Source organism: Cynara cardunculus (assembly GCF_001531365.2).
Source record: "Cynara cardunculus var. scolymus isolate 2C chromosome LG 4, CcrdV1, whole genome shotgun sequence".
Lineage (NCBI taxonomy): Eukaryota > Viridiplantae > Streptophyta > Magnoliopsida > Asterales > Asteraceae > Cynara > Cynara cardunculus.
The window spans coordinates 13,056,593-13,073,232 of record NC_037531.1 but is presented as its reverse complement, the minus strand read 5'-3'; the positions used below and the strand labels follow the sequence as shown (position 1 = coordinate 13,073,232).

The 16,640-nt window shown below is 35.0% G+C and overlaps 1 protein-coding gene across 5 annotated transcripts; it reads left to right on the top strand.

Moving 5' to 3' along the window:
- The first annotated feature begins 2,668 nt into the window (after nt 1-2,668).
- LOC112511104 (phosphatidylinositol/phosphatidylcholine transfer protein SFH6-like) lies at nt 2,669-14,937 on the top strand. 5 transcript variants are annotated; one of them, XM_025116542.1, is made up of 14 exons: nt 2,669-2,821; nt 10,130-10,427; nt 11,006-11,105; nt 11,234-11,500; nt 11,911-11,988; nt 12,094-12,195; nt 12,296-12,345; nt 12,513-12,612; nt 12,711-12,803; nt 12,955-13,065; nt 13,281-13,365; nt 13,482-13,852; nt 14,219-14,293; nt 14,417-14,936. In XM_025116542.1, exons 1-14 carry the CDS (start codon nt 2,785-2,787, stop codon nt 14,438-14,440), a joined length of 1,791 nt encoding a protein of 596 aa, XP_024972310.1. In that variant the 5' UTR covers nt 2,669-2,784; the 3' UTR covers nt 14,441-14,936. The 5 variants fall into 5 exon arrangements, with proteins under 5 accessions (XP_024972310.1, XP_024972313.1, XP_024972311.1 ...); XM_025116545.1 differs by lacking the exon at nt 2,669-2,821 and adding an exon at nt 8,188-8,262 and having other exon boundaries at nt 14,417-14,937; XM_025116543.1 differs by lacking the exon at nt 2,669-2,821 and adding an exon at nt 8,287-9,732 and having other exon boundaries at nt 13,569-13,852; nt 14,417-14,937.
- The last annotated feature ends 1,703 nt before the right edge of the window (nt 14,938-16,640 follow it).

The window sequence follows — 16,640 nt, the reverse complement described above, 5'->3', positions numbered from 1 at the left end:
ATTATATTATTAAACCAAATATAAATTACTTCGTTATTGTACATAAATTAATTTATAAAAAAATTGAATTAAAAAATTACACAAAAAAATGAGGAATTTCAAATAGTTAATTTGATACTAATATCGATATATTTTTGTCAAAATTTTATGATATCTTCAAACATATATTTTTTTTCAAAAATAAAAACATCATCGCTTTCTCAAAATCACATAAAGCTATATTATAATATCGACTGAGATAAAGAATAAAATGAAATATTAAAATCACGATGTATCTCGATGTATTGCGCGAGTACGCTTCTAGTATCTAATAAATATAACGTTGAAAGTACTCTTATCATTTATTAAATACATATTATTTATCTAAAAAAAACACTCCATCATTAAAACTAAATAAATATACATCTTTATTTTTTAATACAAAATATCTAATTACAATAAAATTTTAAATTAAATAAATTATATTAAAACACGATAACTTTTTATGCGTAAAGTACTGTTTACATGAAAACAAAATGACTAAAATGCCCCACCCCTTCATCAAAACACGCACAAATGAAAAAAAAAACCTCTTACGAGGACTGGATATAAATATCAATACAAGTATTTATACTATATTATAAAGCATTTGACAAAAAACTCTTAAAAAACACTTTTTATGTGTAAAATACTGTTTATTGATGCATATTACTTACAATTCAAGATTACAAGTAAATTGTCCATATGTACAACTTATTAAAGCTCCATGTTTCAATTTATGTAACTAACTACATAATCTAAAATATATTTAGGATAATCATTGAATTCAAAAATACTAAATATTATCTTTATAAAAGAATTATATTATTAAACTAAAAATAAATGACTTCATTATAAATTTCAATTATATTTATAATAAAAAATAGAATTAAAGAAATTACACAAAAAAAAGGAAATTTTAAATATTTAATTTGATATAAAAATCGATATATTTTTGTTCAAAATTTTATGATACCTTCAAATTTATATTTTATTCAAAAAATAAATATATTATCGTTTTTTCGGTACCACATAAAATCGTATTATAACATCGACGAAAACAGAATAAAATAAAATATTAAAATCGAGATGTATCTTGCTGCATTATATGAGTACCGTTCTGTTACAAGTAAATAGAGATTCTTGTGGTGATGCGCATATTCCTATAGTTCACATCAACAAGTAGCAATTTCCTTCCCACTGAACAAAACACGCAATCCTTTTTGGCTTGTTTACCCCCTTCCTTTATCAAATATAATTTAGAAGTATAATATATTTTTTATGATAAATCAAGTATAATTTCATACAACATTTATATCCGTATTATATTATAAAGGTTTGACAAAAAAAATTCGTAAAAAATATTTTTTATGTACCAAATACTGTTTATTAATACATATTACTTAAACTTCGAGATTACAAGTTACTGTGCATAAGTACAACTTATTAAAACTTTATATTTGAATTAGTTTAACTAACTGCAGATAAATATAATCAAATATAAAATAAACATCTCATTTTTATATTAAGTATAAAAACTCTAAAATATAATTAGAATAATCATTGAGTTMTAAYAWAATACYTAATTATTATWTTTATAAAAAATTATATTATTAAACGGAAAATAAATTACCTCGCTCTTAAACCTAAATTAATTATAAAAAAATTAAATTAAAGAAATTACATAAAAATCGAGAACTTATAAGTAGTTAATTTAATAATAATATCGATATTTTTTTTAAATTTGTATTTTATTTAAATATAAAAACATTATCGGTTAGTCAAACCACATAAAACCATATTATAACATAGACAACGACAAAAAATAAAATAAAATATTAAAATCAAGATGTATCAAATTGAATTGTTCAAGTACCCTTCTAATCTATACTACTTTAGAAATTAGATTTATCAAAAGTCTTAAAAACAATTTTTAATGCACAAAGTACTATACATTTATGCACAAAGTATTAAAAACAACTCATAAGTCATAATTAATTAAATACTACTACTTTATGCATTCAGTCTTAAAATCTCTTAATCTACAATTAAACTAACATATAGTACAAGTTACCAATGCACATTATTACCTTTTTTTTTCATGTTCGCAAGATACTTTTGACACATTTCACTCATGCCTTCACCCTCTCATACCCGTATGTCTTCCCCCAAGGTGAGATTCAAATTGATATTCACCATGAGTTATTAAAAGCTCTATCATTCATCTCTCATTCAATTGTACTAAAACTCTCGGTCTTGCTCTCAATCTCTTGATTCTTGCTCTTGGTGTAAATCGAACACATTTGTGGAGTCGTTTAAATATGTTGGAACCGTAATTCTTATTTATTCAAATTTTATTAATATGTAAAGACTAGGTATAACTTATATCATCGTTAAATCTTCTCTAATAAAACCAATGAAACTTCAAAATCGTTAAAAATTCATGACTCCCGTCACATTGCATGGATACAAAACTAGTACTTTTAAATGGATAAAATCTCAATTCTAGGCTTCATTAAATATACAAGGGTAAACATTGTAATTTAAAGTAAAACTCCCGCCACATAAAAAAAGGAAATAGCAAAACCAATAAATACATTAATCAGATGAAGACGCCATCAACTGCTTTATAGGCAACGTCCAGACTCGCACCGGAGGGGTTGCAAGTTTCCCCACCGACCGCCACCGCCACCGCCAAACGCCGCCGCGTTTCTTTCAGTTTCTTTGTGACTTTGCACTCTGCCTATTACTGGACAACTTATTGGTATGTCTGAAGCAGATGAACGATTCGTTCCTCATAATTGTGAGTGTTTCATTTCGTCTTTTGATTTTGTAAATTTGTTCCTAGTTTATTGCTCTTCTCACGCACTTACTGATAAGTAGTTTATGGATTAGGGGCTATGTTAATTTCATGGTTTGAATGTCAATTAATCTGGACATGTGTGCTTGTGGATTAATGGTTTGCAGCCTATTTTTGATCCGTTTGGCTGAGAATTTTGAGATGGTTGTCGGTTGGTTATAGCCAGCCATTTTCCATATCGCACCAGAGGTCGGACGGCCACAATTATCAAAAACGAGAAAAAGAAATAAAGAACTGCATATCACATGCTCCTTAACAGATGTACTTCTGATTTGTTAGTTCTAAATTTGGCATCCTAAATTCGTGCAATAACAAATCAGTGGCCACGTTAATCTTATAACAAGTACTCGAAATACAGAATATGAGGGTTTAGTCCACATGAATTTTGCACTTGAAAAATACCAGGTTTTGAAATCCGAATTTGAAACTTATGTTTAGACATTTAGAAAAACTTGGACGGTGTAATATTTTTGAGTGGTTAAGTATCTACTGCTTTCTTTTTGGTTTGAAATTGTAATATAATCATTTTTTCTAAATTACGTTCAAAAACCACCCGACCCACATCGACATCACGTGGGTTGGGTTATAAATTTAAAGAGGGTTGAATGGCATGGTTACAATTTGGGTTGTTCAATGACCTCAAACCTCCTAAGTCCCAACCCAACCCATGTGCACCCCTATGGATACGAGTGAGTAATCCGACTTTGGTTATACATTTTAATCCACCATTCTTCTGATTGATGGAAGATACTACTGGTTCAAGTTCTATACTGAAGAAGAGCATTCTTTTGATAGTTTTGAAGGACATGAGGGCTTTGTTTCTAATGCAAGCCAATTCTTCTTGAATTCTGACCTTTTATGTTCTTCATGTCATTGTCAAGAAATGAGTAAATCCATTGCAACCGGCTAACATACCATTTTCATTTTTTTGACGAGAGAACATGCATTAAGTTACATGCTTTCCCTACAAATTTGACTTTGGGATACAGATATGGACTTAAGAATGTGTATTCAGTCTGATAAAACCAAACGGGCCTAGATAATCCCACATAGAGGTAGCAAGGTATGATATACGTAGATCTTGCCTCTACCCCATGGGGGTGGAGATGCTGTTATTTTGTGAAGATCCCCGGCTTGCAAAACAAAAATTAAAAGTAAAGATGCGAACAAGCTACAGGTGAGAGTGTGTGCCAATAAGCAATGGGAACAGTAAATAGAAAATGCATCAGGGACAGATGTAAGGGCCAAGGGGAATAGGTCAAGCAAACAAGAAATCACAAAGCACGGTACAAAAAGCTACAATTACAAGAGGAAAATCTAAGACTAGTTTATAGCAAACATGTCACACAAGTAGAAACAAAAGTAGACATGAAAGGTAGAAAAACTAACACAACCCTCTGTCGGACATAAGGCCCTGGTAATCTAACTGCCACCATGCTGTCCCTCTCCCTTGTCTCACCCTCTGACCTGTATTCAATCTGATCTTGGGTGCAAATTTGCAATAATTATACGTGAATCCTAACTATAAAATTGCTTATCATGACTTGATGAGAAAGGGTTCAGTCATCTTAAAATCTATTTGTGCGACTATGAGGAACTGGCCTCTAGAGAGATACTGTTAACATTGATAATAAGAGGGCTGTGTCTTGTATTGATTTTTCTGTCTTTTACAATGAAAAGAAAGGCCTTTATTAATAGGCACTACAACAGAGAAATAAAAGGAAATACAAGGCTATCAAGGAGCTGTAAATGAGCAGAATAGATCGTTGATTGATCACTGAATTTTGGGAAAGGATGCTCATAATATTTTCCTTTTTTAACACTCCCCCTCAAGTTGAATAGTGGGATTTCCAAAATTCAACTTGACCAAACAATTGCTGAAGATTCTCCCGTTAACCGCTTTTGTCAGAATGTCGGCCGGCTGGTCTTCTGATCGAACAAATGGTAATTCAATGATCTTTGCTTCCATTTTTTCTTTAATGAAGTGTCTGTCCACTTCCACATGTTTTGTTCGATCATGTTGAACTGGGTTTTCTGATATTTGGATGGCGGCTTCATTATCGCACATGATTCTGCTAGTTTCTTTAGGGGAGAAACCAACCTCTTTCAACAGTTTTCGAATCCATAAAACTTCTGCTAATCCCCGTGCTATCCCTATGAATTCTGCTTCAGCGCTTGAAAGAGCTGCCACCTTCTGTTTTTTGCTTCTCCATGTGACAAGATTCCCACCGACTAGAGTGAAGTAACCGGATGTCGATCTTCAATTTCCTTTATCTCCTGCCCAATCTGCAGCCGTATATACTTGAGTTTTTAAGTGCCCATTTGATTTGAATAGAACTCCATGACCAGACGTTCCCTTGAGATATCTAATAATCTCCACACTGCTTCCATATGAGCGACTTGAGGTTGATGCATGAATTGACTTACAGCGTAGGCAATATCTGGACGGGTATGTGAAAGATAAATCAACTTTCCCACCATCCGTTGGTATCTCCCTTTGTCTGCCAACTTCGCTCCTTCATGAAGTTTTTGATTTACAACCATAGGAGTATCCGTGGGTTTGCAATCGATCATCCCTATTTCTGCCAACAAGTCAAGGATATATTTTTTCTGGCAAATGAAAATCCCTTGTTTTGACCTTCGTACTTCAATGCCAAGGAAGTATTTAAGTCTGCCCAAGTCTTTCATCTCGAATTCTGTGAACAAGTTTGTCTTTAGCTTTGTCATTTCTTCTTCATCGTTCCCTGTAATTAYCATATCATCAACATAGATAATTAAGCAGGTTATGAGTTTGTCTCTTCGTTTGATAAACAAAGTATGATCTGAATTACTCTGTTTAAACCCATATCTCTTCATAGCCAAAGTGAACCTGCCAAACCAAGCTCGGGGGGATTGTTTCAATCCATAGAGTGATTTCTTCAGACGACAAACTTCCCTAGGGTTAAAGTTTCCTGTGAATCCAGGAGGAGCTTCCATATAGACTTCTTCTTTAAGCTCTCCATGTAGAAAAGCATTTTTCACGTCAAACTGATGGAGTGGCCATCCTTCATTTGCAGCTATTGAGAAGAGAACCCTAATCGTGTCAATTTTGGCCACCGGAGAAAAGGTCTCGGAGTAATCAATCCCATATGTCTAAGTGTACCCTTTGGCTACTAACCGGGGCTTTGTATCTTTCAACGGTTCCATCCGGCTTGTGTTTTACAGTGAAAACCCAACAACATCCCACCGGGTTTTTTTCAAATGGGAGGATACATTTTTCCCATGTATCGTTTTTCGTTAGTGCATCCATCTCCGTTTGTATTGCTTTTCTCCAGTTCTCCGATTGTAAATCTTGCTCGATGGTGGTTGGGATTTCTTCAGAATATAATGAGGTTGCAAATGCCTTGGCTTCTTTTGATAAGTTCCCTTTGGCTATGTTTGCCATAGGATAACTTGAACTCCGAGCCTCCTTTTCAGGAGAATATCTTTTTGGAGGAACTCCTCTGTTAGTCCTTGGAGGGAGAACATATCTTTCAGTAGACTCGGCTTGTATTTGATTTTCTTGTTCATCCTGTAATGGGACATCCTGCTCTATCTCATGGTTAGATGAATCAAAAGTGTCAACATTCTCATGGGTTTGAGAGTTAGACAAAGAAGAAGAAGAGAGGCCATTATTCTCAACGCTATCGTGGGTTTGGGAGTTACTTACCTCGGACGTCAGGTTGGGAGGATCATGTTCTGTAACACTGATTGTTGGCGTCGCGGATTGTGGTGATGAATTGGTTTGGGTACTGTGATTAATTTCTTCTGATGATGGCATCCATTTCAACCAACTCAATGTGTCACCGTACTCACTCTCCCCCTGACCAGTGTGTTGGGTGCTGTAGAAGTATTCAGTTTCAAGAAAATCACAGTTCATGGTAGTGAACATGTGACGCCTTTTTGGACTGTAACATCGGTATCCTTTTTGGTTGACTCCATAACCTACAAGACACATTTCTCAGCGCATGGATCAAGTTTGGTACGTTCTGTTTTTGGTATGTGGACAAAAATAGAACAACCAAAGATACGAGGTTTGATGGTAAAGGTAGAAGGAAGTTCAGTGAATTCAGACAATGTTTGATGGGGGGTTTTGAGGTCAAGAGGTTTGGTTGGAAGACGATTTATAAGATAGGCTGCGGTGGCAAGGGCTTCACGCCAAAAAGATCTCGGGACTTTGGATTCAATTAGAAGGGCACGGGTTATTTCTAAAAGGATACGGAAAACACCTTTTTGTTCGGGGGAATGAGAACATGTGGTTTGATGAATTATCCCCCTCTTTTGACAAAACTCTTTCATGGAGGTGTTAACAAATTCTCCCCCATTATCAGATCGTAGAATTTGTATGTCTCTTCGGATTTATTTGTCATGAAATACGTCCAAGTCATACGGGTGCAGTCATCAACAAAAAGCAAGAAATACCGAAAGTTTTGTCCCCCGGTAATTTTGTTGGTCCCCACGCATCTGAATGAATCAAAGAAAAAGGACAATCCACCTTAGTATTATTTGGTTTGAAGACATGTTTATGACTCTTGGCCAAAACACAAGTTTCACAACTTAATACTTTATTTGAAGGAAATAATTTAGGGAATAAGATATGTAATCATCCAGTCGATGGGTGTCCCAATCTTCTGTGCCATAACCATGCTTCCCTATTCATAGTTCCATAAGCCAGCATCACAGTACCTTGTCGAGTCACTTCGTCCACGTAGTATAATCCTTGGCGTTCAGTGCCACGTCCAATAATCATTCCCGTCCTGATTTCCTGTAAGATACAAAAGGTAGGATGCATTAGAACCATGCAATTTAGTTCTTTTGTAACATGGCTGATGGATAACAATTTATGAGATAAGGATGGGACATAAAGACAATTTGATAACTTCAAGGTTGGTGAAATTTCAATACTCCCTCCTCTCACTTGAACTATTTCCCAATTAGCGGTACGAATTTGAGATTTTCGAGGTTTTGACATTGAACACATATCAGAAAGTTCAAATGTCATGGTGTCGGTAGCACCACAATCAAGTATCCATGAATCATTATTTTCCCCATAGTTCGTTGCCATGTTAACCTCCCCAATGGTAACAGGATTTTGAGGTTCCCCTTTTGATAAATCAGAAATTTGAGGACACTCTCAAACCCTATACATGATTCTTCTAGAAATTGAAGTACTAGAAATGGAAGGGTTTGGGAGGACACTCTCAAACCCTATACCTGATTCTTCTTTATTCACCGCTGCTAGAAAACCAAATCCATTTTCTTTTCCAATGGTTCTTTGGTGGTCTCCGCCGCTGTTGGTGATCTCCGGGTTCCCCATGGCAGCTGCCATCTTTACCCTTCTTGTGGCCATCGGTCCACCATTCGGGGTATCCCACAAGTTTGAAGCATTGGTCTTTTGTGTGTTTCATCATGCCACAGTGGCTGCACTTCAATCGTGACTTAGCCATCCGGGATGATGGCCCCACCCCTCGTCCATGGTCTGACCGGCGTTGACCTTTTGCGATGAGTCCCGAGCCCTTGGTTTCGCTTGACCCAGTGACTACAAGTCTGGTCGCCAAGCCCTGTTGTGAAAGTGTCTCCTGAGGCTGCCCCAAGAATGTGTTGGTGAGCGGTTTCCTTTCTTACGGCAGCATAGGCTTCTTTGGCTGAGGGCAAGGGATCCCATCGCAAGATTTCTCTTTTGATGGGATCGTATTTGCGATCAAGGGCATTTAGAAATTGGAACAATTTCTGTTCGGCTCTAATTTTGTTGTAAGCCGTGATGTCAATTGCACATTTCATGGGGTTTGGGTCTCTTCTTTCTATCTCTCCCCAGATCCCCTGCATCGTGATCCACAAATCTTCAAGAGACATACCAGTTTGCTTGATTTCATTTGCCTTGACATGTAGGTCAAATGTTTGAAGTTTGTCCTTGCCATTGTATAAGTAATAACCAGGGCATCCCAAAGTGATTTTGCAATGGGAAACTCGGTCAAATTGCTAGCAAGGGCAGATTCTATGTTTTGTATAAGCCACGAGAAGACAACCAGGTCATCTTGCTCCCATTGCTCGTTCTTCTCATCTGTTGTTTCTGGGGGATTTGTGGATAAATGGCTTAGCAGGACTTTTGACTTTCCTCCTATTACCACTTTGATCATTCGAGCCCATAAAGCATAATTTTGACGGTTGAGGTTGAGGCTAATTTTGAGACTATCAGACAGATTTTGTTTTGGGTTTTGGGGCTGGGAATTGAGACCATTTTTGATGAGATTGGCGATTTGGATGGTTAACTCTTCGTCACTGGGCATGGTAGCTTGGTAAGAAAGAGTTTGTGGGTGATTGGTAGATGATGAGCAGAACTGTGTTGTTTGATCCTAGAACCATTCAACACTGCTCTGATACCATGTTAACATTGATAATCAGAGGGTTGTGTCTTGTATTGATTTTTCTGTCTTTTACAATGAAAAGAAAGGCCTTTATTAATAGGCACTACAACAGAGAAATAAAAGGAAATACAGGGCTGTCGAGGAGCTGTAAATGAGCAGAATAGATCGTTGATTGATCACTGAATTCTGGGAAAGGATGCTGACCATTGGCTGATCCCATGAATTCCTCAATCATAATATTTTCCTTTTTTAACAGATACCACTATATAATTGAGAGCTATATCTCCAAGATTATATATAATTATATATGCTACCACTTTGGTATTTTCTTGTAATGGGACTTTCTCCAACCAGCAGTGAGAAGGCGTAGCTTATTTATAATTGTGAACTTGACACTGCACATGATATGAAGGCAGACTTATATGATATTGTTTCCAATTGTGGATAAGCATGCCATATGTCGGATCCAAGGTAACTAGGAAAAAGGGAAGTGTTGGAATGATATAATTTTAGTCAAATTTATGCTGTCAAAAGCTGTTGAGTCTATGTACCTTCACATCCTCGAACATAATAGCTTTTGCATTGTTCTTCCAAGCATATGTTGGAAGAGTAACATTGCTTTCTGAGGAGCAGTCACAAGGGTGCATGGATTTCTTAGAACTAGGCAAAGCTAAATAAAATTATTAATGTTGACAATAAAATTACATCCAGATAATACAAAGGAATCAAAATTTTATGTTCCATTTTTTTTTGTACTTGTATGGAAAGTAGTGATGGATGTACCTCTGTCTCCTCTACTTAAGTCTCCTGCTGAATCTTTTTTGGGATTTCTGTGTTGTCTTGGCTAAAGCTTCTCTTAACTCTGCAGACTGGGAAGGAACCTCTACTTATTATGAATGCAATGAACAAAACTCAGACTTCGAAGTCTCAGGAGAAGAAAAAAGGAGTAAAATAGGAACATTGAAGAAGGCAGCAAAGAATGCATCAAGTAAAATTCAGCACTCTCTTAGGAAGAGAAGTAGGAAGAAAAACAATAACCAAGTTTCCATTCCAATTGAAGATGTACGAGATCCTGAAGAGGTAAATGCAGTAGCCAGTTTTCGGCGAATGCTGGTAGCAGATGAGTTGCTTCCTGCAAAACTTGATGATTATTTTACACTGCTGAGGTAATATTGTTATGTCCATGTCTATATATGCAAATAGATGGAAATTTTTTCACATTGTCGGCTAGTTATGTATGAATATATCCATTGCTATTTCTTATAGACAAGAAATATATCAAGCTGTGCTAGTTGTAATTATCTCTTCAGACAAAAATAGGTTTTGGATATCATATTTTTACAATTCTGTGTGACAATTCGTAATTCATATCAAGTACTGAATTTGAAAATTAAACAAGAAATTTGAAAGTGATGCTCAATTTTGGATATTGGTAATGCTTGTTTCTTATATCTTTATGGGGATCCTGCTGGTTTGGGTATCTGAAGGGCATATTCATTGATCCTGCTGGTTCAGGGATCCTGCATCAATGCAGTTCAACTGGCTATCCACATTCTACATTACTTAGTTTCTCTGTACAAAGAATTAGCTATCGAATCACAAGAGTGTCATGGACCTTTGCCATCCATAGGTTTAACTGTTTTATATTCTTCTATAGGTGCTAGACTTGGTGTCTAAAGGGATTGATTTTCCTGCTATTTGCTATTGGATTTTATAGATTGTTGATGTGTCAAATACCTTGCAGATTCTTAAAAGCCAGGAATTTTGATATTGAAAAATCAAAACATATGTGGGTTAGCATGCTTCAGTGGAGGAAAGCCTTTGGTACCGACAGTATTTTTGAGGTAATTATCAATAAGAGCTTAATTCACATGTTACTGTATCATTGTCAGGGGATATAGCCTTTGGTACCAACAGATTAACCATTCTTTTTAAAATGTTTCTGCAAGTCATATGCTCGATGCTTTGACAGGATTTTGACTTCAAAGAGTTGAATGAAGTTCTGCAGCACTATCCTCAAGGCTATCATGGTGTAGATAAGGAGGGAAGGCCTATATATATAGAATTATTGGGACAAGCTGATCCGGACAAGGTTATGCTAGTAACAACATTGGAGAGGTATGTGAAGTATCATGTGCAGGGGTTCGAGAGAACTACTGCTATCAGGTTTCCAGCTTGCTCTGTTGCTGCAAAGAGGCGTATCACTGCCGGTACAACAATTTTAGATGTTCAAGGCATGGTATGCTTATTAATTCTCTATGTGCAGATAAGCTTATATAACATACCTGCTTTATGTTTGTTAGAGTCCCACGTCGTGTAGACTGGAAAATTTTCCTCGATATATGTTGGAACCTCTGTTCTAATAGCTTTTTTGGAGAGAAATCTACTGGGGTTCCACATATTTTCACATGATATCAGAGCCAAAGCCTACCACTACATGGACTCGACACTTTGAGACATCTCTGCCCGTCTAGCCTCTGTTGGAGGGGGTGTGATAAAGTTCCACATCGGCTAGACGTGAACCATTTCTCCCCAATATATGTCGGAACCTCCATTCTATGCCCAAGGGCTCTTTGAACTGTGATTTAATGGGGTTTCTCATATTCTTACAATATTGTTTGGTTTTGTACTTCATTTTTCATGTATCAGGGTTTGAAGAACTTAACTAGGTCTGCTATAGATGTTATCAAGAAGTTGCAGCAAATTGATAATGACTACTACCCTGAGGTATGTTTTACCATACACTTCTAACTGATGGCAACCTTTCTCTTTTTTCTTTCCACAATTCCTTATTTAATGTGAAACCTTACCTCTGGAAACTGAAATATGCAGACCCTTGGCCGTATGTATATCATAAATGCTGGTCCTGGCTTTAAAATGCTTTGGAAAGCAATCCAAAGCTTTCTTGATCCCAAAACCAGATCCAAAATTCATGTAAGTTATAAAAAAGCTCATAATCATCGGTTATGCTGTAAAAGCTTCTGAATTAATTATATATAAAGTTGGATTTGTCTTTCATTATCCCTTGTTTCAGGTTCTTGGCCATAGATATAAAAGCACCTTGCTTGAAGTAATTGATTCAAGGTTAGTCATTATATATTTCAGATGTTACACTTTAATTGTCCAATATCTACTACATGAAAATGGGGGTTCTTTACCAATTCTATCATCTTATATTGCTTTAGCCTTCACTCGAGTTAGGAAATATAAGTATCATATAAGCTTAGAGCTACTTAGTTGTATTTTCACAGTGAGTTGCCAGAATTTCTGGGTGGAAGCTGTAACTGTGCAGAGCAAGGGGGTTGTCTGCAATCTGATAAAGGGCCATGGCAAGACCACAATATACTTCAGGTAATGTTTGTTAGCTGTTGATTATCATATTTAGCACATAAAAGTGATGGTTATAACTTTAAAATATTACATATTTTGATCATGGTGCATGCATGCAGATGGTTTCTAGTGGCAAAACAAAATGTTCAGTCCAAGAAATTTCAACATTAAGTAGGGAGGGGATAACGAACGATGAAGACCGTTCCACAGTGGTATGCTCTATCCGACATCTTCGGCAATTGTTTTCTATTATTTTCTTCTTTACGTGCCATGCATACTCTTTCCTTTATTATATACATCATACTGGTAACTAGACTTGACATTAGTTCCCTCAATAATTTTATTATTTTCTAATCGAATCAGCTGAAGAGCAGTGAAGCATCTGCTGCAGAATCGGCTTCTGAAATTGAAGAGATCGCTCCTAAAGGTACAAAGTGTATTACAGATCCAAGATTGGCTCCTGTTTCTGAAGAAGTAAGTGTGGTAGCTGCTGATGTTACCATAACCGGCTAAATCCTGTTACTTTTTTGTCTTTTTGATCATGTGTGAAGAAGGTTATATTACTTGGATTTTGTTTCTATAATTCCACCAACTTTTATGTCATATATGAAATGCTTTCACTTATATTTCAACTATAATGGGTTTGTCCATTTTTATCTTAATAAGCTAGTACCAATGCTTTATTCCAGTATGAAAAGGATATTCCAGTCGATAGAGTTGTGGATGAAAGATTAAAGCAAGAAACTCCACTTCAAGAGTCCGACATAATGGGAGGTCAGCAGAACTCACATTTGTTTCTCCAACATCTACATTAGTCGCAGGCTACGATTGGCGATTGCTGATAGATCTTAACAACATTTGTATTACATGGGGATCATGTCACATTGCAGGTGCACAAATCGCTACTGGCAGAACTCGTGCTCATATCTGGATCTCTTTGATGTCCTTCTTATCCCTTCTTACATTCATTGGAACAGTTGGATACCAGATTACCAATAAACTCGGGGTTTCAGTATCTAATTTAGCAAAAAAAACCATTCTTCTGATGAGTAAACCAACTCTTGAGGCACAAAGTCCTCTGGTGTCTCCTCCATTGGAGACAGATCTATCATCTGCTATGGAAAAACTGGGTGAGCTTGAAGCCAAGGTCAACAGTTTGCAGTCAAGATCGGTGGAGCTGCCTAACGACAAGGAGGAACTGCTCAATGCTGCAGTTTGTCGTGTAGACGCTTTAGAAGCAGAGCTAATTGCTACAAAAAAGGTTGGCCTTTTCTTATCTCTTCTTAAGGCTATTTGGTTGGTTTTTCATTAAGTCATGAATGGATATGTCTGGGTGGATCAATCTGTTTGTATAGATTGGGATGGTTTTTGTTTGGTAGAGTTTATGTATAGATGCAAGGATTATGGTTTTTAATAGGGAGGGACATGTTTGGAAATAAGCTGCTAACAAACAAACCTAATGGTTTTAATAGGATGAACAATTGTTTGGTCTTGTAAACTTAAGCCTTATAAATCAGTTTTTTAGAAAATTTAGACATATTTGATATCTTATAAAGCTGATTTTGTTGTCTTAACCTATCCACCAGAAAATTTGTTGCAATCAAACTTGTTCTTTCCTTTCCCATAGGCCTTACATGAAGCTCTAATGAAACAAGATGAGCTTCTTGCATTCGTGGACGGACAAAAGATGGTAAAATCCTGGGTACGCTTGCTACTACAACCCTTTCGTTAGATGTTTTCTTTTTCGATAGTTCTAGTGAAAGAAAATATAAACATTCTGATCTACAAGGTTTAATAATGAACGTGTCTTGAACTCTCGGTGTAGCAGGGAAAGAGACTTTGCTGTTAACGCAAGACCGGAGTACGTCGTCTTTTCGAGTTTCACGTAACCAACGAGAAATCATTGTAGCATATCATCATGTTGAGCGGTTTAGGGTCATCCTTCAAACCGTGCACACCACTGGTGGCCCTCCGCTCTCTACTGGTCTCCTGTGTAGACATCCGTTAGCAAAGATGTACCTATAGCTCCAAATCTATGGTTAATGGTTTCCCTTTAGATATGTGAAGGTATAAAATCATGACAAACAATTTTTGAGTCGATTATATTACTTTCTGTAAAGCAATTTTATATGTTCGTCTTTAGTGTCATTCGAGCTTGTTTATGAACACTCGAAACACATCGGATTTGAATGATTCTTGATTCTATAGACTCTTCAACAAGGCTAATTTAACTACAACCAGTAAGAACACTAAACAAAGCTTTTGTAGCCATAAAGGTTCACCTACGATACGATTAGTCCAGGTATTCGTGATCGCCCGAAGCCATGTACAAACTTCTATTCCTTGTAATAGTGAACAATACTTGGAGAAAAGCAATAATGCAATAAAAGATATTAAATACCTCTTTTATTTGTGTTGAATATTGCAGTGGTAATGGTAGAGTGTGTTTGAATCACATGAAGTAGCATTCACACACCATTGTTTTCCCAAGATCCACCATGGATGACTAGGGTAGGGTGTTATCATATCTATATTCATCGTTCTGTTTATTTATTATGTGATTTTGTTGTGATAATTATTTGATACCAGTTAACATATTATATGTATGTGATTTTAAAGATAAGAATGTCACCAAAATTGTAGATAAATACGAAATCATATGATTATCCTTAATTAATTAGTTTATTCCTTTTTTAATTTTAATTAAGAGTTAAATAATTTGGAGGCCTATAATTGTTCTTGCGTTCTCATAAAACAAGGATATTCTTCTTTGAACTTCCCTCCCCCCCCCCTCACACACACACACACACACACACACATATACATACATACATACATACATACATATATACATACATACATATATACATACATATATATATACATACATATATATATATATATATATATATATATATAGACGAAGGATCATGTGAAAATAAAAGTTAAAGTGAAAAGTTTAAGAATGTATCTGGACCCTCATTTTTAATCTTGCCCCCACCTCATGAATTGCGTTTGATATAGAAATTAATTTGGTTCATCTCATTAATGTTGATTTTCAATTAGGATTAATCGAATTGAATATGTTTTGAATAAAAAAGAATGAAAGAAAGATGTATAATGAAATATATGGAATCCATTAAATGGGCCTAAGCTTCAAAAAGCCCACAAATGAGCCCATCACACTTTTCTCTTTCCTTAATTCCCTTCCCTTTAGGGCTAAGAGCACCTCTAACTTTATTAGAATTATTTTATTTTGCTTCTTTGGTTTTTGGTTTTATCGTTTTATTATTTAAATATTTATATTACAATTTAATTAATATAATTTATTAATCAATTTTTTTCTTTTTCTCTTTTATTTCTTTTTTTAAGTCGTTATTTATATAAATAAATGTTTAATCCTTGTTATTTGTATATCATTATCGAATACAATACAAAAACGAAACCAAATAGAACATAAAAATGTTCTCTTTATTTTTTTAAAGAATAAATGTTTGCGTAGATAAATGTTTAATTATTTTATTATTTTTTATATCATTGTTTTTATATCAATTTTGAAGCATGCAACTTGCAATTGTCGTGATATGTAACATTTTTTTGGGTTAGAATGATGTAAGTAACCAATTTTTAGAAGTTCAATGATTTATTAATTAAAAAAATATATGTAAGGTGAATTTTTTGTAAATAATTATGACTTTGTGAGTTGAAATACTACTTTTGTAAAAGCGATTATGTTTTTGAAGTTATTTTATAAATATCTCAGTCATTTTTCGAATCATTATATTTTTAGCATCGCTTTGTGTATAATATTGAAATTAGCCAAAAATAATAATAAATTTTCATTAAAACATATATTTATATTATAATCTCGAGTTAAATGAAAATTTGGTCCCTATGGTTTACATGAATTAATTAATGGTGTTATTAAGAGGGACCATATACATGATAAAAATAAAACTAATGTATTGTAAATATCTTTTTATTATCAAATAAATAATTACTCATAAAAATAACTTTTAAATTATATAATTTTAAAAATATCAAAATAG

What these genes read in the sequence shown, in the direction of transcription:
- LOC112511104 (XM_025116540.1), top strand. Translation starts at nt 9,684, where the DNA reads ATGATATTGTTTCCAATTGTGGATAAGCATGCCATATGTCGGATCCAA. An exon ending in AAGACCACAATATACTTCAG is followed by an intron (nt 12,613 to 12,710) that starts GTAATGTTTGTT and finishes GCATGCATGCAG; the next exon opens with ATGGTTTCTAGTGGCAAAAC. An exon ending in AGAGTCCGACATAATGGGAG is followed by an intron (nt 13,366 to 13,481) that starts GTCAGCAGAACT and finishes GTCACATTGCAG; the next exon opens with GTGCACAAATCGCTACTGGC.